Source organism: Taudactylus pleione, unplaced genomic scaffold (assembly GCF_031769625.1).
Source record: "Taudactylus pleione unplaced genomic scaffold, aTauple2 ptg001137l, whole genome shotgun sequence".
NCBI classification, from domain to species: Eukaryota; Metazoa; Chordata; class Amphibia; order Anura; family Myobatrachidae; genus Taudactylus; species Taudactylus pleione.
The window spans coordinates 3,874,451-3,901,354 of NW_028285538.1; the positions used below are offsets into that span (position 1 = coordinate 3,874,451).

General features: G+C 44.7%; 1 protein-coding gene across 2 annotated transcripts in view; it reads left to right on the forward strand.

Moving 5' to 3' along the window:
- The first annotated feature begins 835 nt into the window (after positions 1–835).
- LOC148453526 (protein mono-ADP-ribosyltransferase PARP15-like) overlaps positions 836–26,904 on the forward strand; it is a 169,003-nt gene continuing 142,934 nt past the window's right edge. The window contains exons 1-2 of one of the 2 annotated variants that reach the window (XM_088461993.1): positions 836–902; positions 18,971–19,131. In XM_088461993.1, the coding sequence (XP_088318119.1) occupies positions 19,017–19,131 (115 nt within the window). In that variant the 5' untranslated portion in view covers positions 836–902; positions 18,971–19,016. Of the gene's footprint in view, positions 903–1,130; positions 1,209–18,970; positions 19,132–26,904 lie in introns of those variants that run through there. The other variant, XM_088461994.1, reaches the window with a different exon arrangement.

Genomic DNA, 26,904 nt, shown 5'->3' on the forward strand with positions numbered 1-26,904 from the left:
GCAGACCCTGGCGCTGAAATGATTGGTTTGTTAAAGTGTGCATGTCCTGTTTATACAACATAAGGGTGGCTGGGAGGGCCCAAGGACAATTCCATCTTGCACCTCTTTTTTTTCTTTGCATTATGTACTGTTTGGGGCCTAGTTTTTCAAACTGCTATCCTGTCTGCCACTGCAGTGTCACTCCTAGATGGGCCATGTGTTTGTGCCGCCCACTCGTGTCGCTTAGCATAGTCGTCCAGCTACCTCGGTGCAACCTTTTGGACTAAAAACAATATTGTGAGGTGTGAGGTTATTGAGGTTAATAATAGCATAGGAGCAAAAAAAACCACAAATTCTGTGATTTTAGTTGTTTTTATGCTTTTTTCAAAAAAATACAGATCCAAAACACAAAACCCAGAACCCAAAACACGGAAGGGTAGTTTTGGCAAAACCAATCCAGATACAAAACATGAAGAAAGATCCAGATCCAAAACCAAAACACAAAAAGTGGCCGGTGCACACCCCTAATATCAGCTAATCAATTGTAGAATGATAACTAAGATAAATGACAACCAGGTGCATACTTGTGGAGAGACATCGAGACTTGGGAGAGATAAAGTAGCCCAAAGCAGCTTTTGTCATTTCATAGACTCTACTAGATAAATGACAGGTAGAAACTTTGCGCAATTTCTACAGGCTTATTCTTAAGGCTTGAAACATCCCCCCCCCCCCCCATTATAAAACCTATTTGGGATTGTGCTCTAAACTACTTCTAGACTAGTCATGAGGAGGTTAAAGGAAGTGGGTTAAAGCAAAATGAAAGTAGAAATGTAGTTTCGTTTCATAAGGAGACATAAAGATAAACAAGTAAGGCTGCACTAATAATGGAGCACAGATTTAGGTGCATTGCTTAACACCCTAAGGTAAGTTTCAAATTCTTATTAAGCTGGTTTTGTCTTTACATGAATTCATTATTGTTGTCAGTATGTTTAATTTAATTTATTAATATAATATAACTTCCAGAGACAGAAACTCATAACTCCCATCTGTGCTGATTTGGGTAGGGCTGTCCCATTGTGCCATGGTTAGAGTCTTTTATTCCAATTGAGCACAATTTGGGAGACAGTGCCAGTGCCACGCATGCACACAACATTGAAGTGGTGTTTTTAGGATAGGTAAAGGGCTCTGTAGCAGTCCAGCGATTTGTTGGCGCTGGGCAAGGACTTGGGGTAAGTGACATAACTGTTATGTGGTACTTATTATGAATAAATAAAGATGCAGTTGATTATTTCTTTATATATGTGCTTTAATGTTATATACATACACAAAGAACAATGGGATACTACTATAAATCAATGATATAAATGTTCCATGACCATAAAAAAAAAATAAGACCTCAAAGTGCTTTTATACAGGTCTCAAAAATACAGACGTGTCCTCATACACTGGGCACCGTTACGTCATATAGTGTGTGGGGCCCAATGTGACAGAGAGGATTTTACACACATACAAAAGTCGCAGATGAAGCACAACGGAACTTGACGTGAGGAAAAGCCACGGCTGCTCACATCAGAGCCCTAATTACAGAGATTCAGACTCAGTCGCAAAACACATGTACAAATGTGCACACCCCACTGATCAGTGTACACTAGTTGTTTTATTAATGCGAATTAGATGCAAATTTTGTGTGAAAACAATAATGCTCCGCGTGGCTGTGTCACACGAGTCTTGAAGCACAGAGAGGAGTTGTTTGGTGCAACTCAAACCTCAGTAAAAAAGTACATCTGTAATATTTTACAGTAGCTCCTAATACTGCACCCATATTTTCCTAGTATAAACTGATGTTATGATTTTAGAAATCACCAATTATACAGATATTGTTTTCAAGGTTTATACATATACAGGACTATTTTCCTGAAAGATAGGTTCAGGAACTGTGGGTGGAGCTACTGGGGTGGAGCTATAGCAAAACAAATTATATATATATAGTATTTAGAAAAGAAGACACTTGAAAGGGACTTTAAAATAAAACTACTTTTCAAACAAATAATAAAAGTTACTAAAAGTGTTTTCATGCAAATAGTATGATGGAAAAGTGTACCTGAAAACATTCATGTTTTTTATTTTTCTCAGAAACTTATTTGGTATTTAGGGGGTGGGCACTTTTATCAAATGGGGATAAACCTGCTAACAAAATCTTTTTATTTTCTGGGCGTGGGTCAAACTGGATTTTTCTCTCCATTAGGAGAATTGGAATCTGAAGCCTGAGCTTTCAGTTTCACTGCTCAGGGTCACATACACACATAACTAAGGTTATGGAGACAGAAATTCTTTTGTGATAAAAGCCTCTGCTGCAATATAAAATCAGTTATTTATTGCCGAAATCAGGGAACATATTGATATTTATGCCCTTATAGTGCCCCATACATGGTGCGATATGCACCTTGCAATGCGACGGCCGATCCGACGGGCAACATATTGGGCGGTTCCCAAACACGGAGCGACCCGGTGGCAGACGGCCCAATATGCCGGCACCCCCCTCCCGCATAGCACTGCATGGGATCGTTCGTCCATCCCTCAGATCAATTGAACAAGCAGAAAGATCTGGAGGAGCGACGGATGACCCCACAGGAGCATGCAGCAGGCGATTTCATGCCCACACACGGAACCATATACCAGCGATATCGTTCAAAACCGTCGGATCGGCCACTATGTCACTTCGTGTGTGGGGCCCTTAAGTGTGATATTGATGCTAGGATCAAGTGTAAGTTGCATTACTTACCTAACTTTGAGGAACTATGGGCATTTCAGAGTCGGAAGCATCTCAGCTGCATCTCCCCTTGTGGCTCTGGGTGTAAAGGAGTGATCGTAAGCAGGCCCGGCAACAGGGGGGTACAAGCGGCCCTGATGGCTCAGGGGCACAAACAGCATCTGCTGCTAATACTAAATAATGAATTTGCTGCCCCACAGGCCGCCCGTCTGGCACGTGTAGCTAAGGAAGAAATAAAATGTATTACCTCCCAACCTGTGCCCCTGCCCCAATGTTAACCCCAGCGGCCACCCGAGTGTGGCCAGGATGCTGTGCATAGTGCGTCATGACGTCACTGCGCATGACGCTCCATGGCTGCCCCGGACCTCCCTGTGTTCCTGGCCTGCCGCCACAACGTTTTTTCATCTATGATATACTGAGTGCTGATCCTTCCTATCTGTATGTGATGGGTGAGTTTATTTAGATTTTTTATGGATCTTGCATTTAAGTTTGCTAAGTGTGCTGCCTTTGACCGTATGACCATATATATATATATATATATATATATATAGATTAGGGGTGAGCGGGTTCGGATTTCTGAAATCCGAACCCCCCCGAGCCCCCCCGATCCGAGTCCGATCCGAGTCAGGCTCGACTTTTCCCGCCTGACTCGGATCTGAAATCGAGGCAAAACGTCATCATCCCGCCTTCCGAGTCTCGCGGGTTTTGGATCCTATATAAGGTACCCGCGTCGGCGCCATTTTCTCACTCGGCTGTGGACAGTGAAGAGGGAGGGTGGGAGTTAGGGCTGTGTAGTGTAGTGTAGTGTAGTGCTGCTGTTGTCCACTACTTCAAAGTCCATAGGGGCTGGCTGTGTTGTGCTGTGCTGCTGTTGTTAATAGGGGCTGTGTCCACTACTTCAAAGTCCATAGGGGCTGGCTGGACTGTGTTGTGCAGTCAGTTCTCCATATGGGCTGTGTCCACTCCAAAGTCCTGTGCAGTGTCCCAGTCCTAAAGGGGTGCTGTAGTGTTGTCCAGGGGGTGCTCTGTCCATCAGGGGTGCTCCCCCCAAGTGCTAAAAAAATAATATATTTTCTGTGTTTGTGAATTGTGTGCGCAGTAGCCGCACGTGCATCAACAAAGTAGTGCCAAGCGTGCGCCTGTGTCATAAGTAAAGGGCCGGCTGGCTTGACCGTTAAAGGGTGCTGTAACCCCCGAAAGTACACTCCAGTCCAAACCAAAAAAAAAATATTTTCTGTGTTTGTGAATTGTGTGCGCAGTAGCAGCACGTGCATCAACAAAGTAGTGCCAAGCGTGCGCCTGTGTCATAAGTAAAGGGCTGGCTGGCTGGCTGGCTTGACCGTTAAGGGTGCTGTAACCCCCGAAAGTACACTACAGTCCAAACCAAAAAAAAAATTATTTTCTGTGTTTGTGAATTGTGTGCGCAGTAGCCGCACGTGCATCAACAAAGTAGTGCCAAGCGTGCGCCTGTGTCATAAGTAAAGGGCCAGCTGGCTTGACTGTTAAGGGTGCTGTAACCCCCGAAAGTACACTCCAGTCCAAACCAAAAAAAAAATTATTTTCTGTGTTTGTGAATTGTGTGCGCAGTAGCCGCACGTGCATCAACAAAGTAGTGCCAAGCGTGCGCCTGTGTCATAAGTAAAGGGCCGGCTGGCTTGACCGTTAAAGGGTGCTGTAACCCCCAAAGTACACTCCAGTCCAAACCAAAAAAAAAATTATTTTCTGTGTTTGTGAATTGTGTGCGCAGTAGCCGCACGTGCATCAACAAAGTAGTGCCAAGCGTGCGCCTGTGTCATAAGTAAAGGGGAGGCTGGCTTGACCGTTAAAGGGTGCTGTAACCCCCGAAAGTATACTCCAGTCCAAACCAAAAAAAAATTATTTTCTGTGTTTGTGAATAGTGTGCGCAGTAGCCGCACGTGCATCAACAAAGTAGTGCCAAGCGTGCGCCTGTGTCATAAGTAAAGGGCCGGCTGGCTTGACCGTTAAAGGGTGCTGTAACCCCCGAAAGTACACTCCAGTCCAAACCCAAAAAAATTATTTTCTGTGTTTGTGAATTGTGTGCGCAGTAGCCGCACGTGCATCAACAAAGTAGTGCCAAGCGTGCGCCTGTGTCATAAGTAAAGGGCCGGCTGGCTTGACCGTTAAAGGGTGCTGTAACCCCCAAAGTACACTCCAGTCCAAACCAAAAAAAAAATTATTTTCTGTGTTTGTGAATTGTGTGCGCAGTAGCCGCACGTGCATCAACAAAGTAGTGCCAAGCGTGCGCCTGTGTCATAAGTAAAGGGCCGGCTGGCTTGACCATTAAAGGGTGCTGTAACCCCTGAAAGTACACTCCAATCCAAACCAAAAAAAAATTATTTTCTGTGTTTGTGAATTGTGTGCGCAGTAGCCGCACGTGCATCAACAAAGTAGTGCCAAGCGTGCGCCTGTGTCATAAGTAAAGGGCCGGCTGGCTTGACCGTTAAGGGTGCTGTAACCCCCGAAAGTACACTCCAGTCCAAACCAAAAAAAAAATTATTTTCTGTGTTTGTGAATTGTGTGCGCAGTAGCCGCACGTGCATCAACAAAGTAGTGCCAAGCGTGCGCCTGTGTCATAAGTAAAGGGCCGGCTGGCTTGACCGTTAAGGGTGCTGTAACCCCCGAAAGTACACTCCAGTCCAAACCAAAAAATAAATTATTTTCTGTGTTTGTGAATTGTGTGCGCAGTAGCCGCACGTGCATCAACAAAGTAGTGCCAAGAGTGCGCCTGTGTCATAAGTAAAGGGCCGGCTGGCTTGACCGTTAAAGGGTGCTGTAACCCCCAAAGTACACTCCAGTCCAAACCAAAAAAAAAATTATTTTCTGTGTTTGTGAATTGTGTGCGCAGTAGCCGCACGTGCATCAACAAAGTAGTGCCAAGCGTGCGCCTGTGTCATAAGTAAAGGGGAGGCTGGCTTGACCGTTAAAGGGTGCTGTAACCCCCGAAAGTATACTCCAGTCCAAACCAAAAAAAAATTATTTTCTGTGTTTGTGAATAGTGTGCGCAGTAGCCGCACGTGCATCAACAAAGTAGTGCCAAGCGTGCGCCTGTGTCATAAGTAAAGGGCCGGCTGGCTTGACCGTTAAAGGGTGCTGTAACCCCCGAAAGTACACTCCAGTCCAAACCAAAAAAAATTATTTTCTGTGTTTGTGAATTGTGTGCGCAGTAGCCACACGTGCATCAACAAAGTAGTGCCAAGCGTGCGCCTGTGTCATAAGTAAAGGGCCGGCTGGCTTGACCGTTAAAGGGTGCTGTAACCCCCAAAGTACACTCCAGTCCAAACCAAAAAAAAAATTATTTTCTGTGTTTGTGAATTGTGTGCGCAGTAGCCGCACGTGCATCAACAAAGTAGTGCCAAGCGTGCGCCTGTGTCATAAGTAAAGGGCCGGCTGGCTTGACCATTAAAGGGTGCTGTAACCCCCGAAAGTACACTCCAATCCAAACCAAAAAAAAATTATTTTCTGTGTTTGTGAATTGTGTGCGCAGTAGCCGCACGTGCATCAACAAAGTAGTGCCAAGCGTGCGCCTGTGTCATAAGTAAAGGGCCGGCTGGCTTGACCGTTAAGGGTGCTGTAACCCCCGAAAGTACACTCCAGTCCAAACCAAAAAAAAAATTATTTTCTGTGTTTGTGAATTGTGTGCGCAGTAGCCGCACGTGCATCAACAAAGTAGTGCCAAGCGTGCGCCTGTGTCATAAGTAAAGGGCCGGCTGGCTTGACCGTTAAGGGTGCTGTAACCCCCGAAAGTACACTCCAGTCCAAACTAAAAAATAAATTATTTTCTGTGTTTGTGAATTGTGTGCGCAGTAGCCGCACGTGCATCAACAAAGTAGTGCCAAGAGTGCGCCTGTGTCATAAGTAAAGGGCCGGCTGGCTTGACCGTTAAAGGGTGCTGTAACCCCCAAAGTACACTCCAGCACGTGCATCAACAAAGTAGTGCCAAGCGTGCGCCTGTGACATAAGTAAAGGGCCGGCTGGCTTGACCGTTAATGGGTGCTGTAACCCCCAAAGTACACTCCAGCACGTGCATCAACAAAGTAGTGCCAAGCGTGCGCCTGTGTCATAAGTAAAGGGCCGGCTGGCTTGACCATTAAAGGGTGCTGTAACCCCCGAAAGTACACTCCAATCCAAACCAAAAAAAAATTATTTTCTGTGTTTGTGAATTGTGTGCGCAGTAGCCGCACGTGCATCAACAAAGTAGTGCCAAGCGTGCGCCTGTGTCATAAGTAAAGGGCCGGCTGGCTTGACCGTTAAGGGTGCTGTAACCCCCGAAAGTACACTCCAGTCCAAACCAAAAAAAAAATTATTTTCTGTGTTTGTGAATTGTGTGCGCAGTAGCCGCACGTGCATCAACAAAGTAGTGCCAAGCGTGCGCCTGTGTCATAAGTAAAGGGCCGGCTGGCTTGACCGTTAAGGGTGCTGTAACCCCCGAAAGTACACTCCAGTCCAAACCAAAAAAAAAATTATTTTCTGTGTTTGTGAATTGTGTGCGCAGTAGCCGCACGTGCATCAACAAAGTAGTGCCAAGCGTGCACCTGTGACATAAGTAAAGGGCCGGCTGGCTTGACCGTTAAAGGGTGCTGTATCCCCCGAAAGTACACTCCAGTCCAAACCAAAAAAAAATTATTTTCTGTGTTTGTGAATTGTGTGCGCAGTAGCCGCACGTGCATCAACAAAGTAGTGCCAAGCGTGCGCCTGTGTCATAAGTAAAGGGCCGGCTGGCTTGACCGTTAAAGGGTGCTGTAACCCCCAAAGTACACTCCAGTCCAAACCAAAAAAAAATTATTTTCTGTGTTTGTGAATTGTGTGCGCAGTAGCCGCACGTGCATCAACAAAGTAGTGCCAAGCGTGCGCCTGTGTCATAAGTAAAGGGCCGGCTGGCTTGACCGTTAAGGGTGCTGCAACTCCCAAAAGTACACTCCAGTCCAAACCAAAAAAAAAATTATTTTCTGTGTTTGTGAATTGTGTGCGCAGTAGCCGCACGTGCATCAACAAAGTAGTGCCAAGCGTGCGCCTGTGTCATAAGTAAAGGGCCGGCTGGCTTGACCGTTAAGGGTGCTGTAACCCCCGAAAGTACACTCCAGTCCAAACCAAAGAAAAAATTATTTTCTGTGTTTAGCCGCACGTATATATCAAATCGATATAACATAAATGGAGGACCAAACTTTCTCCGATAAAAATAAAATAGAGAAAGATCAAGAACCACTTCCTCCTAGTGCTGAAGCTGCTGCCACTAGTCATGACATAGACGATAACATGCCATCAACGTCGTCTGCCAAGGCCGATGCCCAATGTCATAGTAGAGGGCACATACAATCCCAAATGGCAAAGTTCAGGAAAATGACCTTGAAAAAGACATTTAAATCAGCTGAAGAGAAACGTATAGTTGCCAATATGCCATGTACGACACAGAGTGGCAAGGAACGGCTAAGGTCGATCCCTAGTATGTTCATGACTAGTGGTTCAGCTTCACATGACGATGGAAGCCCTCCTCCCACTAAAAAAATCAAAAGAGTTAAGCTGGCAAAAGCACAGCAAAGAACTGTGCTTTCTAAGAAGATATCACAAATCCCCAAGGAGAGTCCAAGTGTGGTGGTGGTTGCGATGCCTGACCTTCCCAGCACTGGACGGGAAGAGGTGGCTCTTTCCACCATTTGCACGCCCCCTGCAAGTGCTGAAAGGAGCACCCACAGTCCACTTGCTGATATGCAAATTGAAGATGTCACTGTTGAAGTACAACAGGATGAGGATACTGGTGTAGCTGGCGCTGAGGAGGAAGTTGGCGAGGAGGATTCTGATGGTGATGTGGTTTGTTTAAATTAGGCTCCGGGGGAGACAGTTGTTGTCCGTGGGATGAAAAAGCCCATCACGGTCATGCCTGGGCAGAAGACCAAACATTCCACCTCTTTGGTCTGGCAATATTTCTATCCAAATCCGGACAACAACTGTCTTGCCATATGTACCATATGTAAAGGTGAATTAAGTAGGGGTAGGGACGTCAACCAGCTAGGAACATCCTCCCTTATACGGCACCTGCAGCGCGTTCATAAAAAGTTACTGTCAAGTTCAGAAACTTTGGCTAAGACCGTAAGCAGTCCAGGGACACCTAAATCCCGTTGTCCTGTTGTATCCAAGCGCCTGCAAACCACACCGTCAACTCCCTCCTCGTCAATTTCCTCCTTAGTCAGGATCGGAAGTAGTCCTGCAGGCCATGTCACTGGCATGACTGACTCTCCTATCCGGGATTCCTCTGGAGGATCCTGCATTGCTACGCCTACTGCTGCCGCTGCTGCTGTTGCTGCTGCTGGGAGTCATTCCTCATCCCAGAGAGGAAGTAGGAACACCACTACTTTTACTAAACAATTGACCCTCCAACAGTCCTTAGCGAGGAGGATGAAGTACGACAGCAGTCATCCTGAAGCAAAACGTATAACTGAGGCCTTGACTGCTATGTTGGTGTTAGACGTGCGTCCGGTATCCGCCATTAGTGCAGTGGGATTTAGACAATTGATGGAGGTAGTGTGTCCCCGGTTCCAAATCCCGTCTAGATTCCACTTCACTAGGCAGGCGATACCGAGACTGTACAGAAACGTCAGAAAAAGTGTCCTCAGTGTCCTGAAAAATGCCGTTGTACACAATGTCCACTTAACCACGGACATGTGGACAAGTGGAACAGGGCAGACTAAGGACTATATGACTGTGACAGCCCACTGGGTAGATGTATCACCTTACGCAGCAACAGCAGCAGTGTCACCAGTAGCAGCATCTCAGAAACGCCAGCTCGTTACAAGGCAGGCTACGCTGTGTATCACCGGTTTCAGTAAGAGGCACACCGCCGACAACCTCTTAGAGAAACTGAGGGAAATCATCGCCCAGTGGCTTACCCCACTTAGACTCTCCTGGGGATTTGTGATATCTGACAACGCCACCAATATTGTGCGGGCATTACATCTGGGCAAATTCCAGCACGTCCCATGTTTTGCTCACACAGTAAACTTGGTGGTGCAGAATTTTCTGAAAAGCGACAGGGGCGTGCAGGAGACGCTTTGGGTGGCCCGAAAAATTTCTGGCCACTTTCGCCATTCAGCGACTGCGTGCCGAAGACTGGAGCACCAGCAAACACTCTTGAACCTGCCCCGCCATCACCTGAAGCAAGAGGTTGTGACGCGGTGGAACTCAACCCTCTATATGCTTCAGAGGATGGAGGAGCAGCAAAAGGCCATACAAGCCTATACATCCACCTATGACATAGGCAAAGGAGGGGGTATGCACCTGACTCAAGCGCAGTGGAGAATGATTTCCGTGTTGTGCAAGGTTCTCCAGCCCTTCGAACTTGCCACACGTGAAGTCAGTTCAGACACAGCCAGCTTGAGTCAGGTCATTCCCCTCATCAGGCTTTTGCAGAAGCAGCTGGAGAAAGTGAAGGAGGAGCTAAGACGGAGCGATTCCGCTCGGCATGTGGGACTTGTGGATGAAGCCCTTCGTTCGCTTTGCCAGGATTCCAGGGTGGTCAATCTGTTGAAATCAGACCACTACATTTTGGCCACCGTGCTTGATCCTAGGTTTAAAGCCTATGTGGTGTCTCTCTTTCCGGCCAACACAAGCCTGCAGAGGTGCAAAGACCTGCTGGTGAACACACTGTCAGCTGAAGCGGAACGTGACACGTCAATGGCTCCTTCTTCATTTTCTCCCGCAACTGGGGCTGCCAGGAAAAAACTTAGGTATCCTAAGCAACCCGCTGGCGGTGATGCAGGACAGGCAGGACCAAGTTTGGACATCTGGTCCGGACTGAAGGACCTGGCAACAATTTCTGACATGTCTACTGTCACTGCATATGATACTGTCACCATTGACAGAATGGTGGAGGATTACATCGGTGACAGCATCCAAGTAGGCATGTCAGACAGTCCATACCTGTACTGGCAGGAAAAAGAGGCAATTTGGAGGCCCCTGTACAAGCTGGCTCTATTTTACCTGAGTTGCCCCCCCTCCAGTGTGTACTCCGAAAGAGTGTTTAGTGCAGCCGGGAACCTTGTCAGCGAAAGGCGTAGGAGGTTGCTTCCACAGAATGTGGAGAAGATGATGTTCATCAAAATGAATTATCAGCTCTTCCAGGGAGACCAGCCTCCAGAAGGTACAGAGGGACCTGTGGTGGTGGATTCAAGTGGGGACGAGTTAATACTTTGTGAGGATGAGGATGTACACACTGAAGAGGGTGAGGAATCGGTGGATGAGGAGGATGAGGATGACATCTTGCCTCCGTAGAGCCAGTTTGTGCAGGGACACATTAATTGCCAGCTTGTTTTGTGGGGGCCCAAACGAACCAATCATTTCAGCCACAGTTGTGTGGCAGACCCTGGTGCTGAAATGATTGATTTGTTAAAGTGTGCATGTCCTGTTTATACAACATAAGGGTGGGTGGGAGGGCCCAAGGACAATTCCATCTTGCACTTCTTTTTTTTCTTTGCATTATGTACAGTTTGGGGCCTAGTTTTTCTAACTGCCATCCTGTCTGCCACTGCAGTGTCACTCCTAGATGGGTCACGTGTTTGTGCCGCCCACTCGTGTTGCTTAGCATAGTCATCCAGCTACCTCGGTGCAACCTTTTGGACATAAAAACACTATTGTGAGGTGTGAGGTGTTCAGAATAGACTGGAAATGAGTGGAAATTAAGGTTATTGAGGTTAATAATAGCATAGGAGCAGAGAAACCAACAAATTCTGTGATTTTAGCTGTTTTTATGCTTTTTTTAATAAAAATACAGATCCAAAACACAAAACCCAGAACCCAAAACACGGAAGGGTGGTTTTGGCAAAACCAATCCAGATCCAAAACACGAAGAAAGATCCAGATCCAAAACCAAAACACAAAACACGAAAAGTGGCCGGTGCACACCCCTAATATAGATATATTTATTTACATGTGTATATAGATATAGATGCATGTAGCCTACTTCCATCTATATATATCTGTCTATATGTGTATATATATATATATATATATATATATATATATATTTTACACACACACAACAGTTAATGCCCCGCACTCCACTTAATAAAATCTCCACAGACCCGGGTGCTCGTCCTGCAGCAATTGTATTGCAGCAATATATAGAGAAAGGGTACTGGATGGCACTCCAGAATAACAAGGCAATAAACCAGCCCACACAGAAGTTGTAGTTTGTGTGGGCTGGCTTATTGTGTTGTTATTCCGGAGTGCCATCCAGCTCTCTCTCTCTCTCTCTCTCTCTCTCTCTCTCTCTCTCTCTATCTAAAGACGTGAAGGAAGATGGCGGCACTCTGAGACTTTTAGTGAAGTTCATATATTTGTTCCAAACATACCAACAATTCAGGGCCTGCAAGTCATTTTGTCAAGGTAACCTCATACATCTCATATTTACAGGCAGTGTCATCACAAGGAGTGTGAGGTCTGCACTTGGGTGTCACCTGCCGAAGAGTTTCACCAAGATGCAAACTCCCTCTCACTGATAGGTGCCGGGTGCTGCACTGTACCATAAAATGCAGCACACGGCTCCTGACACTGAGGGAGCTGGCCGCCACTCCACACTGGGACCTCCTGCACCCCCCTCTTCCCTCCCAAGTAATAGACACGGGGGTTAGGGTCGCGAAGCTGCGCCCCCTTTCAGCGTGGCCACGTCCCCTTTTCGGCGGCACAGCATCACTGTATACAGGTATATTCCTCTCTCTTAGTGCCGCCGTCTTCCTTCACGGCTTTGGTTATTGATTTACCACAGAGGGCACCTGATGTTTTCTACTGCTGTATAGATAGAGATAGATAGATAGCAAAATTACAGAGTGTTATATTTGGTGATACATGTATTGGAAGGGATGTATGGGTTGTGTTGAGGGGGGCTCCCAGAGATATCCATGTAACGGGCCACAAGATTTCTGTTGCCGGCCCTGATTGTAAGTATTTTAAAGTGAAGCGTGCATACAGAGAGATCTGTCTGATCACAGACATATATTTTGCAGCAAGGATAGGGCTGATGCAAATGAACACCGATATTGATGATGACAACTTTCAAAGATGGATGCAACCAATTCCGAGTACAGGCGGAAAACTCCCATTTTGTCCCAGCCACACAATGCGGCAACCGATGCGGCCGATTCTGAATCAGGTCCTTAATCACTATATCAATCATACTTGTCAACTCTACCTGAAATAGTAACAATCTCCCTGACTCCCTGAAGAGCCTAGCAATCTCCCTGATTGCACCTTACCCCCATTATGTAGCTGTTATATATATAAAAAAAATGAGATTTATACATTGAAATGGGATCATTACTATCATGTCCCTGCATTGGCTATAAGGCACAATGATCCCTATGGCTATATGTATTTTCTGAGAAGTATTAGTGTTTTCATCAACAAATAGATCTTACTGACTGCTTTGTGGCTTGATTACATGCAGACGTAAGTAAATTTTATGGAACACCCCACAGATGTAGCAGTACACGCCCACTTTACCACAGCACACATAGATATTGCTTTCACAATCTCCCTGAAAAGCTTTTTCAAAAGTAGGCAAGCATGGTTTACTGGCATATATGGAGGCAGACAGAAATCCTTTGAACAACAGTCTTAAAGCTGGGAAAAAAACACAACTGCTCTCTGTGCAATTGTTGAATTTTGATGCCCCATATGTGCCACACATCCATATTAGGTTACCCATTGTGTGCATACCCTTTGGGAACGACCTGGGTGCAGGACTTTGGTGGACCCATGTACCTTTATTTGTGCAGGGAAAGCACCATTTTCACAAAGTAGGTGGGTCTGTGATAGTGGATGTTTGTTGAGGAGCTGTAGGTTCCATCAGACAGGATGTGCTTCCTTGCAAGCTTTGGTGCACTTCTGGTTTGTGGAGGATTGCCCAGAAAGTGGAGCATAAGCATATAGCTCAGTGCTAGGTGGACCATCACTGCACACCAGTGATGGTAGTCATTTTGTGTAGTGTGTTTTCAGTGTATGTCATAAATAAAGTCCAGCAGAAGCAACAACTTTGAGGGCTGAACCAATATTCATGAAAATGCAGTCTGTCAAATCACCATTCTCTACTGATATTAATTCATGAGGCATGAGGCACAAAGTAAAGGGAAAGAGCAAAGAAAGACCAAATGCCCTTTTGATGTAGCGATTAACTGAAGCCTGTAAAAAAGCGAAACCAAGCAGTAGCTTCGGAGTAAACCAGAACAATTAATAACAGCAAAGGGAGTGGTTGGACTCTAAAGAATTTGGTCACTCCTGTCACCATATGTAGCCACAAAGCTGCAGAGTGAGTTGTAGATTGATTTCTTAGAGCATCTACAAGAGCTTCTAACACATTTGGAAAAAAAGTAGGTGCACTTCCACAAATAAGGAAGTGGCGTTAACAATGCTCTTTAATATTTTTTAGAACAGGATACATGAGATATTTAGTAATCTTGTGTAAAACATTTCAGAACAAAGTTACAGTTATTACTTATTAACATACTGTACTGTCAAAATTAGGGGTGAGCGGGTTTGGATTTCTGAAATCCGAACCCCCCCGAGCCCCCCCGATCCGAGGCCGATCCGAGTCAGGCTCGACTTTTCCCGTGTGACTCGGATCTGAAATCGAGGCAAAACGTCATCATCCCGCCTTCCGGGTCTCGCGGGTTTTGGATCCTATATAAGGTACCCGCGTCGGTGCCATTTTCTCACTCGGCTGTGGACAGTGAAGAGGGAGGGTGGGAGTTAGGGCTGGCTGGGCTGTGTAGTGTAGTGTAGTGCAGTGTAGTGTTGTGCTGTGCTGCTGTTGTCCATAGGGGCTGTGTCCACTCCTTCAAAGTCCATAGGGGCTGGCTGGACTGTGTTGTGCAGTCAGTTGTCCATAGGGGCTGTGTCCACTCCAAAGTCCTGTGCAGTGTCCCAGTCCTAAAGGGGTGCTGTAGTGTTGTCCAGGGGGTGCTCTGTCCGTCAGGGGTGCTCCCCCCAAGTGCAAAATAAAAAAATATATTTCTGTGTTTGTGAATTGTGTGCACTGTGGCCGCACGTGCATCAACAAAGTAGTGCCAAGCGTGAGCCTGTGTCCAATAAATAAAGGGCCGGCTGGCTTGACCGCTAAAGGGTGCTGTAACCCCCAAAGGGCACTCCAAACAAAATAAAACATTTTTTTCTGTGTTTGTGAATTGTGTGCACTGTGGCTGCACGTGCATCAACAAAGGAGCAGCGCCAAGCGTGCGCCTATGTCCCATAAGTAAAAGGCCAGCTGGCTTGTCTGTTAAAGGGTGCTGTAACCCCCAAAGGGCACTCCAAACAAAATAAAAAAATATATTTTTTTGTGTTTGTGAATTGTGTGCGCAGTAGCCGCACGTGCATCAACAAAGAAGTGCCAAGCGTGCGCCTGCGTCCCATAAATAAAGGGCCAGCTGGATTGACCACTAAAGGGTGCTGTAACCCCCAAAATAAAAAAAAAATTTCTGTGTTTGTGAATTGAGTGCACTGTGGCTGCACGTGCATCAGCAAAGGAGCAGCGCCAAGCGTGCGCCTGTGTCCCATAAGTAAAAGGCTTGTCTGTTAAAGGGTGCTGTAACCCCCAAAGGGCACTCCAAACAAAATAAAAAAATATATTTTTTTGTGTTTGTGAATTGTGTGCACTGTGGCCGCACGTGCATCAACAAAGTAGTGCCAAGCGTGCGCCTGTGTCCCATAAATAAAGGGCCGGCTGGCTTGACCGCTAAAGGGTGCTGTAACCCCCAAAGGGCACTCCAAACAAAATAAAAATATATTTTTTTATGTGTTTGTGAATTGTGTGCGCAGTAGCCGCACGTGCATCAACAAAGAAGTGCCAAGCGTGCGCCTGTGTCCCATAAATAAAGGGCCAGCTGGATTGACCGCTAAAGGGTGCTGTAACCCCCAAAGGGCACTCCAAACAAAATAAAACATTTTTTTCTGTGTTTGTGAATTGTGTGCACTGTGGCTGCACGTGCATCAACAAAGGAGCAGCGCCAAGCGTGCGCCTATGTCCCATAAGTAAAAGGCCGGCTGGCTTGTCTGTTAAAGGGTGCTGTAACCCCCAAAGGCCACTCCAAACAAAATAAAAATATATTTTTTTATGTGTTTGTGAATTGTGTGCGCAGTAGCCGCACGTGCATCAACAAAGAAGTGCCAAGCGTGCGCCTGTGTCCCATAAATAAAGGGCCAGCTGGATTGACCGCTAAAGGGTGCTGTAACCCCCAAAGGGCACTCCAAACAAAATAAAACATTTTTTTCTGTGTTTGTGAATTGTGTGCACTGTGGCTGCACGTGCATCAACAAAGGAGCAGCGCCAAGCGTGCGCCTATGTCCCATAAGTAAAGTGGGCGTGTACTGCTACATCTGAGAGGCGTGTCATAATACTGACTTACATCCAAGTGTAAATGAGCCCCAAAGCAGTTAGTAAGATCTACTTGTTGATGAAAAACACACTGATACTTTTCAGAAAATGCATGTAGCCATAGGGATCATTGTATCTTATACCCAATGCAGGGAAATGATACTAATGATCCGATTTGAATGTATATATCTCTTTTTTTTCTTTTATATAACAGTTACATAATGGGGGCAAGGTGCAATCAGGGAGATTGCTAGAGTCTTCAGGGAGTCAGGGAGATTGCTACTATTTCAGGGAGTCTCCCTGACAATCAGGGAGAGTTGGCAAGTATGCAGATAACAATGTGATTATTTTTAAGGCGATGACTTTAATGCAATGCACTACTGTAGTTTTAGCAATACACCCATGGTTCATAAATTGTCTCAGTTTACAACCTTCTTATTGTCTCATCAATTCTTTCATGGAATCCCTAGTCAAATTTCCTAATGAGGTGCACAGAGAAAATTAGAAAACTGTGCTTACCTGCCATACTTCGGTTCAGTATAGTATTATTATTATTACTTATTTATATGGCGCCACAAGTGTTCCGCAGCGCCTTACAAAGTACATAAACAAATAAGTAGCCAGCGACTTACAATACAATACAATACACAGACAAGGACAATAAACATTGCTATATTAGCGACCTTTATACCCACATAAGCAGCCAAGTGTTAGTTGCCCTAGTGGGGAGTAAGAGATAAATTAAAATACAGTAGGGAGAAGCACAAGAGGGTAGAGGGCCCTGCTCAAAAAGCTTACATTCTAAAATGGAGAGTCAGGCAAACAGTAGTGACACAGAATGGGGTAGGCAGGGAGGAAGGAAGATGTAGCAGTAAGTTAGGATGAGAGCTGGAAGGCTTTAATGAAGTAGTGGGTCTTAAGAGATCGTTTGAATGATTGTAGAGAGGTGCAGAGTCTGATGGGGAGAGGGAGGGAGTTCCAAAGGTGGGGAGCAGCGCAGGCAAAATCTTGGAGGCAGGAGTGGGAGGAAGTAATCAATTGGCATGAAAGGCGGCGTGTATGAAGTGAACATAGAGGGAGATGAGATCGGAGATGTAAATGGGAGAGGAATGGCTGAGGGCTTTGTAAGTGAGTGTGAGAGCCTTGAATTGGCATCTGAAGGGGAAGGGGAGCCAGTGGAGGGCTTGTAGGAGAGGGGAGGCAGATGTAGAGCATTTGGAGAAGAAGATGAGCAGAGCAGCAGCATTGAGCATAGACTGGAGAGGAGAGAGATGGGATTTGGGGGGGCCAGATAGGAGGCGGTTACAGTAATCCAATCTGGAAATGACTAGTGAATGTATGAGGGTTTTGGTGGCATCCTGGTTGAGAAAGGGTCTGATCTTGGAAATATTCTTGAGATGGAAATGACAGGACTGCGAGAGGTTCTGAATATGTGGTTTGAAGGAGAGGGAAGAGTCCAGGATGACTCCAAGACAGCGCACTTTGGGACTAGAAGAGATAGTTATGCCATCTATTGATAAGGAAATAGTGGGAAGTGAGGTTATGTGGGTGGGTGGGAAGACGATCAGCTCAGTCTTACACATATTAAATTTGAGAAATCGCTGGGACGAGATAGCAGAAAGAGTTGGAGATTCGAGTCAGTAGAGAGGAGGAGAGTAGTACATATGCTTTTGTTTGACCACATCACTTCTGATTCACAGCAATCAGCACTGATTTTGTGTAACACATAAAAACAGAAATGGAGAAAAGAAAGACATGAAGAGGGGACAAGTAAAAGACAAGTGGGGAGAAGTTGTGGTACAAGTGTATAGTTGGTTGTGGGAGCAGGTGGGAAAATAAAGAGGGGAAACAGATGGGATGGGGGGACAATAGGAGACTATGGGGGAGATATACTAAGCCTTGGAGAGAGATAAAGTAGAGAGAGATAAAGTACCATCCAATCAGATCCTAAATGTCATCTTTGAAACACAGCCTGTAAAGTGACAGGAGCTGATTGGCTGGTACTTTATCTCTCTCCACGGCTTAGTACATCTCCACTATACACATAAAGGGAGGGACATAGAAACACATATGGGCAGACACATAGACAGGTACACATATAAAATTGGAGACAGAATAACTAATACAAAGGGGGTGATAGACAGACATATAGGGGTAAATGTAATAGAATCTGACTTACAGGCATCAGCAAAATTCCATCTAATCTGCCCAATGTTTTAAATCATTTAAAAGGCAAAATCAGGTTGTTTTTTGTCCCCTTAAAACATCTGTCAGAGATATGCAGGCTATTACATTCATCCCATAGATGGTGAATAGAGACACAGATGATGAAAAAATATTGGGGGGTGAATGGAGTGAAGGGTGGGCACTGGGCAGAGAAGGAGCGGTGAGACTACTCAGTATATTGACTTCTGCTGGGACTGTGTTAGAAGCTGCATGGAGGACGTGAATAGGAATGTGGAGGTGGGGATAGGACGCACAGATGTGCACCCTAGTTAACAAGGATGCCTATGAAAATGCCAGCTCAAATAAGTTGATTTGGGACCATACCACACCCCTACTGCACCCCTGTGAGCACAGTTTGGTAATCACTGCAATACACACTTGATGTTATTGGGCCATTTTATTGACTATGCTGTATGTGTTAGTAATTATTAATTATATACACATCTCAAAAAGCTCTTATGGTCAAAAACCAACTACCCTGACCTCAGCTTTACTTGCATCATTATCTTTGGTTTATCTTAAAATCACACACCTTGGAGGCTAAGCCGAAATACAGTACAAAGTATCATCAAATGTTTTACATTTAAACACATAATTGTTCTACTTTTTTATTGCTTTAGGTACAACATCATAGAGCAGTAAAGTCTACTATTTGTGGTGATCACCATGTGTGAGGTGGTTGTATGTGACACTTCTGTGAAGGTAAAGCAAGGGGACATCACCGCTGAGAGTACAAGTGCTATAATAAACTTAAACAATGCAACCCTGGACCAAAACTTTGGTACGTTGTTATATATATTGTTAATTTATTATTTATAGTAGTATCATATACTATATATTATAATTAGAATATATATATTTTAGATACAATACTGTGCAAAAGCTTTAGGCAGGTGCGGAAAAAATGCTGCAAAGTAAGAATGCTTTTTAACAATTGAAATGCAAAGTGAATGAACAGAAGAGAAATCTAAATCAAATTAATATTTGGTGTGACCAGCCTTTGGCTTCAAAACATCATCAATTCGTCTAGGTACACATGCACACAGTTTTTGAAGGACCATCTTGGAGAACTAACCACAGATCTTCTGTGGATGTAGGCTTGCTCAAATCCTTCTATCTCTTCATGTGATCCCAGACAGACTCGATGATGTTGAGATCAGGGCTCTGTGGGGTTCATATCATCACTTCCAGGACTCCTTGATCTACGCTGAGTTTCACTTTGTAAGATGGCTTTTAGTGATGAAAATTTTATATTATCACATTTCCCAAACAGCATATGGCTCACTAACACCAAACTAACATTACCAGCTCTTTATTACCAGGCCAACTAATTCAGTGTCAGGAGCACCTTGCCCCTGAATTTCACACACACACGCACGCACTACACACACGCACGCACACACACAACAATCAGAGCCATGTGGTGCAGCTGTGTTTTAAAGGTATCCATCAGGTGACAGCAACATAAGAACCCTTTTTGCCACTACATATATATATATATATATATATATATATATATATATATGTGTGTGTGTATACAGTATATATACAATCCAATAGTCCAGCACTCCCTAATGACAGAAATTACTTTACCCCATTGCCAGCATTAGCATATCAACTAAGACATGCTATCATAAAGGAACAGAGTATATGCAGCACTCAGAGGCTTCAATAAGACACATGACACAAGTCTTCCTATGGTCAATGTGTCAATGGCTATGCATTTTCATTAAGGACAAAAAACAAACATGACACCATTAAATAGATGCTCCTCCACACCAAGCTGGTGCGCTGCCTCCTGCTGGTCCCGTCAGATGGCGCGTTCCCGATGACGTCACCCATCAACAGTGGACACAGACAATGTGACTGTAAGTAACAATAAAGTTATTTAGAAAGTTTCAATATAATAACACCCACAAAAGGGTGATAAAAGGGCATATTAATTAGATAAATAAGGATAGCAGATAATATATATCAATAATAATATAAAAGGGAACTGTAAAAACTAGAGATGTGCGCCGACCCTCGTGTTTTGGTTTTGGTTTTGGATCTGGATCTCCCCTGGTTTTGGATCTGGACTGGTTTTGCCAAAACCTCACCTCCGTGTTTTGTTTTCGTGTTTTGGTTTTGGTTTTGGATCTGGATTTTTTCTTAAAAAATCCAAAAAACAGCTAAAATCACATAAAATGGGCCTTTTTTTGGTCTGACAGTATTAATAACCTCAATAACATTTATTTCCACTCATTTCCAGTAAATTTTGGCCACCTCACAGCTCACAAGGGGACCAGGAAGCGTGCTTTCCAAAAATAAATAAACAATTGACTTAAATAATGCTTTGCAAATCTTCTATAAACTGGCATTTCCCAACCTGTAGAGGGACATATAAAAAACACAGTTAGTGGCCTTCAAACTGCCATTGTTCCCACTGTCCACTTAACCATATGAGATATATTGTGAACAAGCGGAACAGAGCAGCAAATGCAACATTTCAGACCTAAGGTTTAAGTATTACGTTGTGTCTTTGTTGAGCGCCATGCCTGCTTGCTGGGAGTTGATTTTTTTCATCCCAGAAGGGGACCAGGAAACGTGCTTTCCAAAAATAAATAGACAATTGACTTAAATAATCCTTTGCAAACCTTCTGTTCTGTAATGGAATTTTCCAAACTGTACAAGTTAGTTAGTGGCCTTCAAATTGCCATTGTTCCCACTGTCCACTTCTTCTTAGATATGTGAATGTTAGAATGTGGAAGGCCAAAAATTGGATGGACCACACATGGCTGATTGATCAACCATGGCGACTGAATTAGTGTCATAAGGAAGAGGAGGCTGCAAACTGGGTGCCATGTTATGAGTTGACCATATGGGGTATGTTGCTGTTAGGGGATCAGGCTGGTTATCAGAGGACACATTATATTATAGTTGTTGTTATTCTGGGTTGCCATCTCCTGAAGGGTGTTTACCAACAGACAGAGACTACCTACCTATCAGCTCAGGCATAGACACTTCCTGAGGAACAGAGCTCTTTTCTCTGGATGGAAGCCAAATAGGTGGGAGCCCCTGTACTTCCAACATCTGAAGCTCTTATCTCTCCACATCATCTATGATAGAAGAAAAAAATGTCATTGGCGACATCTAGCTCCTCTTTCTGTACCCTGCTTACCCTTTTTGGACAGGAAGTCCAGCATGGATGGTTTGGAAGAAGGCCTAGCAACAGATGGGGATTGTCATTATCAAGACCTGGTACCCCCAGTGGGTGTAGTCTGGGAGGTATAGGTTGGCATGCAGGCAGCGGAATAACAAAGGCCTCCATGTTGTCTGTGCTTACTATTCCGTATTTCAGTTTGCGATTCAGGTAGGAATAAAGTGGGCTACAGAACACAGTGACAGAATCACTGGATGTCTTAGTACATTCAGGCCAAATATGATCCATGAATTCCCAGACAGATTCCGGACAGATGAATCCTTTGCTTGTAATAATCTTTGGTAATTCCTGGCAAAAGTGGGTGTTATAGCCAGACACTTTGAAGGCTGTAACTCTGAACTGCATTATAGAAAACATGTGAATGAAACCTTTCCACACTGCAGAACATGATGGAGAAATGCCTTTAAGTTCAGCACCTAGAGAATCTTCCATTGTGACTTTTTAATGGTGATTTCAATGTTGTCCACTGGCTGAGATCCATCTCATCTGAGGGTTGGGTTTTCCCCATGCAAATGAGACAACTCACATCCAGAAGGTGACTCTTATGCTTAGCCAGTCTCTCTTTTGGCAGAATTAGGCTTTAGTTTTTTACAAATATAGGCTTTAGTTATTTAGAGCATATAGCTTTGATAACATTTCTGCTATGTTTAAGATTTAAAAAAAAATTTTTTGTAACCCAATAACTTGAAGAAAAAAGTTTTCATTGCAATATTCATGTAGCCCCTTGACAGACAGCAGCACAGCACCCCTGCACAGCTATGCTGATGACAGGTGTGGCTGACACGCACACACAAAAAAAAATTATTTATTATTTTGGGCAGCAGCCCCTCGACAGACAGGAGCACAGCACCCCAGCACAGCTACGCCGATGACAGTGACAGCTTGGTGTAAAATTGATAATAAATTAATTTAAAAACAATTCATTGGGTGCAGCCCTTGGCTGTTAAATTGATCATAAATTAATTTAAAAACAATTCATTGGGTGCAGTCCCTGGCTGTTAAATTGATCATAAATTAATTTAAAAATAAATCATTGGTTCCTAAGCCAACCCTGACATTAATTTAAAATGTCAGGCAGCAATGCCCCAACCAGCACATAATGGAAAGGAAAAAGGTGCAAGATGGAATAGTCCTTGGGCCCTCCCTCCCACCCTTGTGTTGTATACAAAAGAGGACAGTTTAACAAACCAATCATTTCAGTGACAAGGACTGGCAATTGTGGCTGAAATGATTGGTTTGTTTGGACCCCCCATAAAACAAGCTGATCCCATACACAAACTGGCTTTACATTGCATCCTTGTCCTGCCCATCAATGTGTACATCCTCTCCTTCACACAATATTAATTTGTCCCCGCTGGAATCCACCATAGGCGCCTCTGTAATTTTTTTATGTCATTTGTTGGTAGAGGTCTTCCTCGTGGAATTTGTAATTCATTTTAATGAACATCATCTTTTCCACATTTTGAGGAAGTAACCTCCTATGCCGATCACTGACAAGGTTGCCAGCTGCACTGAAAATTCTTTCGGAGTACACACTGGAGGGTGGGCAACTTAAGTAATGCAAAGGCAGTTTGTGTATGGGACTCCAAATTGCCTCTTTTTCCTGCCAGTACTGAAAGGGACTGTCTGACATATCTAATAGGATGTTATCTCTGAAATAGTCCTCCACCATTCTGTGAATGGAAACCGTATCACACATAGTCACGGTAGAAGACATGTCACTAGTAGGCAGTTCTCTCAGGCCCAACCAGATGTAATTTTTTGTTGAACGATCTGCATGACCAGCAGGCATTCTGTAAGGAAAATTTCATTTTTTCCTGGCAGCTGATGAAACTGAAGGAGGAGATGATTACGTTTCACATGCAGCTGCAGATGACAATTTTTTGACCAACAGCTCTTTGCATAGTATTAGATTTTGGTCTGTTGGAAAAAAACTCACAAGGTAGGACTTAAACCTAAGATCCTGAATGGTGGCCAAAATATATTTTTCAGATTTCAATAGATTGACAACTCTTGGATCCTGGTGAAGTGAATCAAGGGCTTGATCCACCAGTCTGATATACTTTGTGCAATCGCTCCATTTCAGCTCCTCCTTCAGTTTCTCCAGCTGTTTTTGCAAAAGTCTGATGAGGGGAATGACCTGACTCAAGCTGGCAGTGTCTGAACTAACTTCACGTGTGGCAAGTTCAAAGGGTTTGAGAACCTTGCACAACACGGAAATTATTCTCCACTGCGCTTGAGTAATGTGCATTCCCCCTCCACGGCCTATGTCATAGTCCGTTGTATAGGCCTGGATGGCCTTTTGCTGTTCCTCCATCCACTAAAGCATATAGAGGGTAGAATTCCACCGAGTTACTACCTCTTGCTACCTGCTGGTCATGCAATCTTCGACAAGCAGTTGCTGAATGTCAAAAATGTCCGGATATTTTGTGGGCCACCGAGAGAATATCCTGCACGACCATGTCACTTTTTAAAAAACGTTGCACCACCAAATTAATTGTGTGTGCATAACATGGGACGTGTTGGAATTCGCCTACATGTAATGCTCTAACAATATTGGTGGCATTGTCCTAAATCACAAATCCAGAGGAGAGTGCAAGTGGGGTAAGCCATTTAGCAATGATTTCCCTGAGTTTTTCTAAGAGGTTCTCAGCGGTATGCCTCTTAGTGAAACCAGTTATACAAAGAGTAGCCTGCCTCTGTATCAGCTGTATTTTGGGAGATGTTGCTGCTGCTGTTGCTGTTGTAGGCAATACACCTACCCAGTAGGCTGTCACAGTCATGTAATCCTTAGTTTGCCCTGTCCCACTTGTCCACATATCAGTGGTCAAGTGGACAGTGGGTACAACGGCATTTCTGAAGACATTAATAAGGTTTTTTTAATGTCCTTGTACAGACTTAGAATTGCTGTTCTAGCGAAGTGGAATCTAGAAGGGATCTGGTAGCGAGGACACAGGACCTTAATTAACTGTTGAAAACCCACTGCAGTAATGGCGGATACTGGACACACATCTAACACCAGCATAGCTGTTATGGTGTCAGTAATCTGCTGTGCAAATGGGTGATTGCTGTCATACTTGTTTGCCCTTGCAAACGATTGTTTGACAGTTAATTGTTTTTTGGAGTATATGCTACAAGTAGTCTTCTTCCCGGTCCCCTTCTGGGATGAAGATCCACTGACAGCAGCAGCAACAGGCGTAGTCATCAAGGATCCTTCTGAGGAATCACGGATAGGAGAGGAGTCAATCATGCTTCGAATACCAACATTGGATGCAGCAGGACTACTTCCGATGACGAATGAGGATGTTGATGAAGCAGGTGTTGGTGTTGGAGATCGAAGGCGCTTGGATCACACAGGGAGGGAGCAGGTAGGTGACACTAGACTTGTTACTTGATATTTGATGAATGCACTCCAAGTGACGTGACAAGGAGGAGGTTCCTAGGTGTTTAGGTCCCTCCCTCTACTCACTCTTGTATGGCAACGGGCACATATAGCTTGACAACTGTTGTCCGGATCCGGATGGAAATAATTCCACACGTGAGAAGTAGATTTTTTTGTCTTTTGTCCCGGCATGACAACAATGGACTTTGGCTTTTTCAAACCATGGGCAACAGCTGTTGCCTTACTTACACAAGGACATCCTCGGCATCAACATCCTCATCACCAACATCTTCATCATCAACATCCTCATCATCCTTAGCGCCTTCAACTACCAAAATATCCTCCTCCATGTGCAATTCCACAGAAGCATCCTCAAGATGTTGACTGCCTTTCCCCACATTTACAGAGGGCACACAAATGTTGGAACTTGGAGGATCCTCCACTACACTAGTATTTAGGTTGGGCTCACACATGGCAACCGCGGACACACTTGCAGTCTCATCGGGGATTTGTGATTTCGATTTCTCAGGGCACACAGTTGGTTTTCCCAGAGCTACCTTAACAACTTTCAAATTTTTAATTGGACCACCACCACAACTACTACAAGCAGACGGGCTATTAGCAGTCTTCATAAAGAAAGGCCAAGGCCTTATCCTTTCCTTGCCTCTTCGTGTAGTGAATGGCATATTGCCAATTTTTTGTTTATCTAAAGGCAAATATCCTTTCAATTTTTTTTTCTTAACTTCAGTAAAACTTGCTTTACCATATCGATGGCGTGACTTAAGCACCTGGGCATGGGCCTTCATAGAGGGCAAGGAAGTTGACAGCCTTGCACTGCTGGCAGCAGCTACAACATGTGGTTCTTGGCCTTGCTCTCCTGTCATATGACAGCCCTGCATATTTTCTGCAGTCTTGAAGCAGTGTCACAATCACCAATAGTGTAGCCAAGGTGCGGTTACAAAATTCACACACAAGCAGTCATGCGCACACACAAAAATATTAGAAAAAAAGACAAATTATGATTTTTATTTTTTGTCAGCTCCAGAAGATCTTGACCCCAGAGCAACGATTTATCACGACTTGAGTTGGGCAGCACTAGGTTGCAACTTGCATTGCTGGCTGGCTCTTGCATGCTGCTGCGGTTAAGCCTAACACCCATGAGCACACACAGAAGAAAAAAATATAAGACACTTTGATTGTTTTTTGGGGCGCACGACTGTAGTCGGGCAGAACAAGGTTGCTGCAACGTGCGTTGCTGGCTGGCTCTTGTGCGCTACTGCGGTTAAGCCTAACACCCACGAGCACACACAGAAGAAAAAAAATATAACACACTTTTATTGGGTTTTTTTTGGAGCACGACAGTAGTCGGGCAGCATAAGGTTGTTTCAACGTGCGTTTCTGGCTGGCTCTTGTGCGCTACTGTGGTTAAACATAACACGCACGCACACACAGAAAAATATAAAAGACACTGATTTTTTTTTTTTTTACTTTTTTTTTTGGAGTCCAGAACTTGGGCCCAGAGATAGACACAGCACAAGCCCAGGGCACAGCAGACAGCCCAGATGGATCAGCAGACAGCACAGTGACAGTGACAGCACCGTGACCAGAGACCAGAATGGATCAGCAGACAGCACAGTGACAGTGACAGCACCGTGACCAGAGACCAGAATGGATCAGCACCAGCCCAGGACACAGCAGATAGCACCAGACCATCTCCCAGCCCTACACTACCCACCCTCCCTGTTCAGTCTCCACAGCCGGAGTGAAATGGCATCTGTCACGTGGTCCCTTATATACTACATTGGTCATAGAGACGAAAGCTTGCGAACTGCAAGATTTCAGACTATCGTTTTGCCTCGGTTTCGAGATCCGAGTAAGGCAGGAAACTCCGAGCCTGCTTGGATCCGTCTCGGTTGTGCTAAATTCGAGTGGGTTCAGAACTCTGGAATCCGAACCCGCTCATCTCTAGT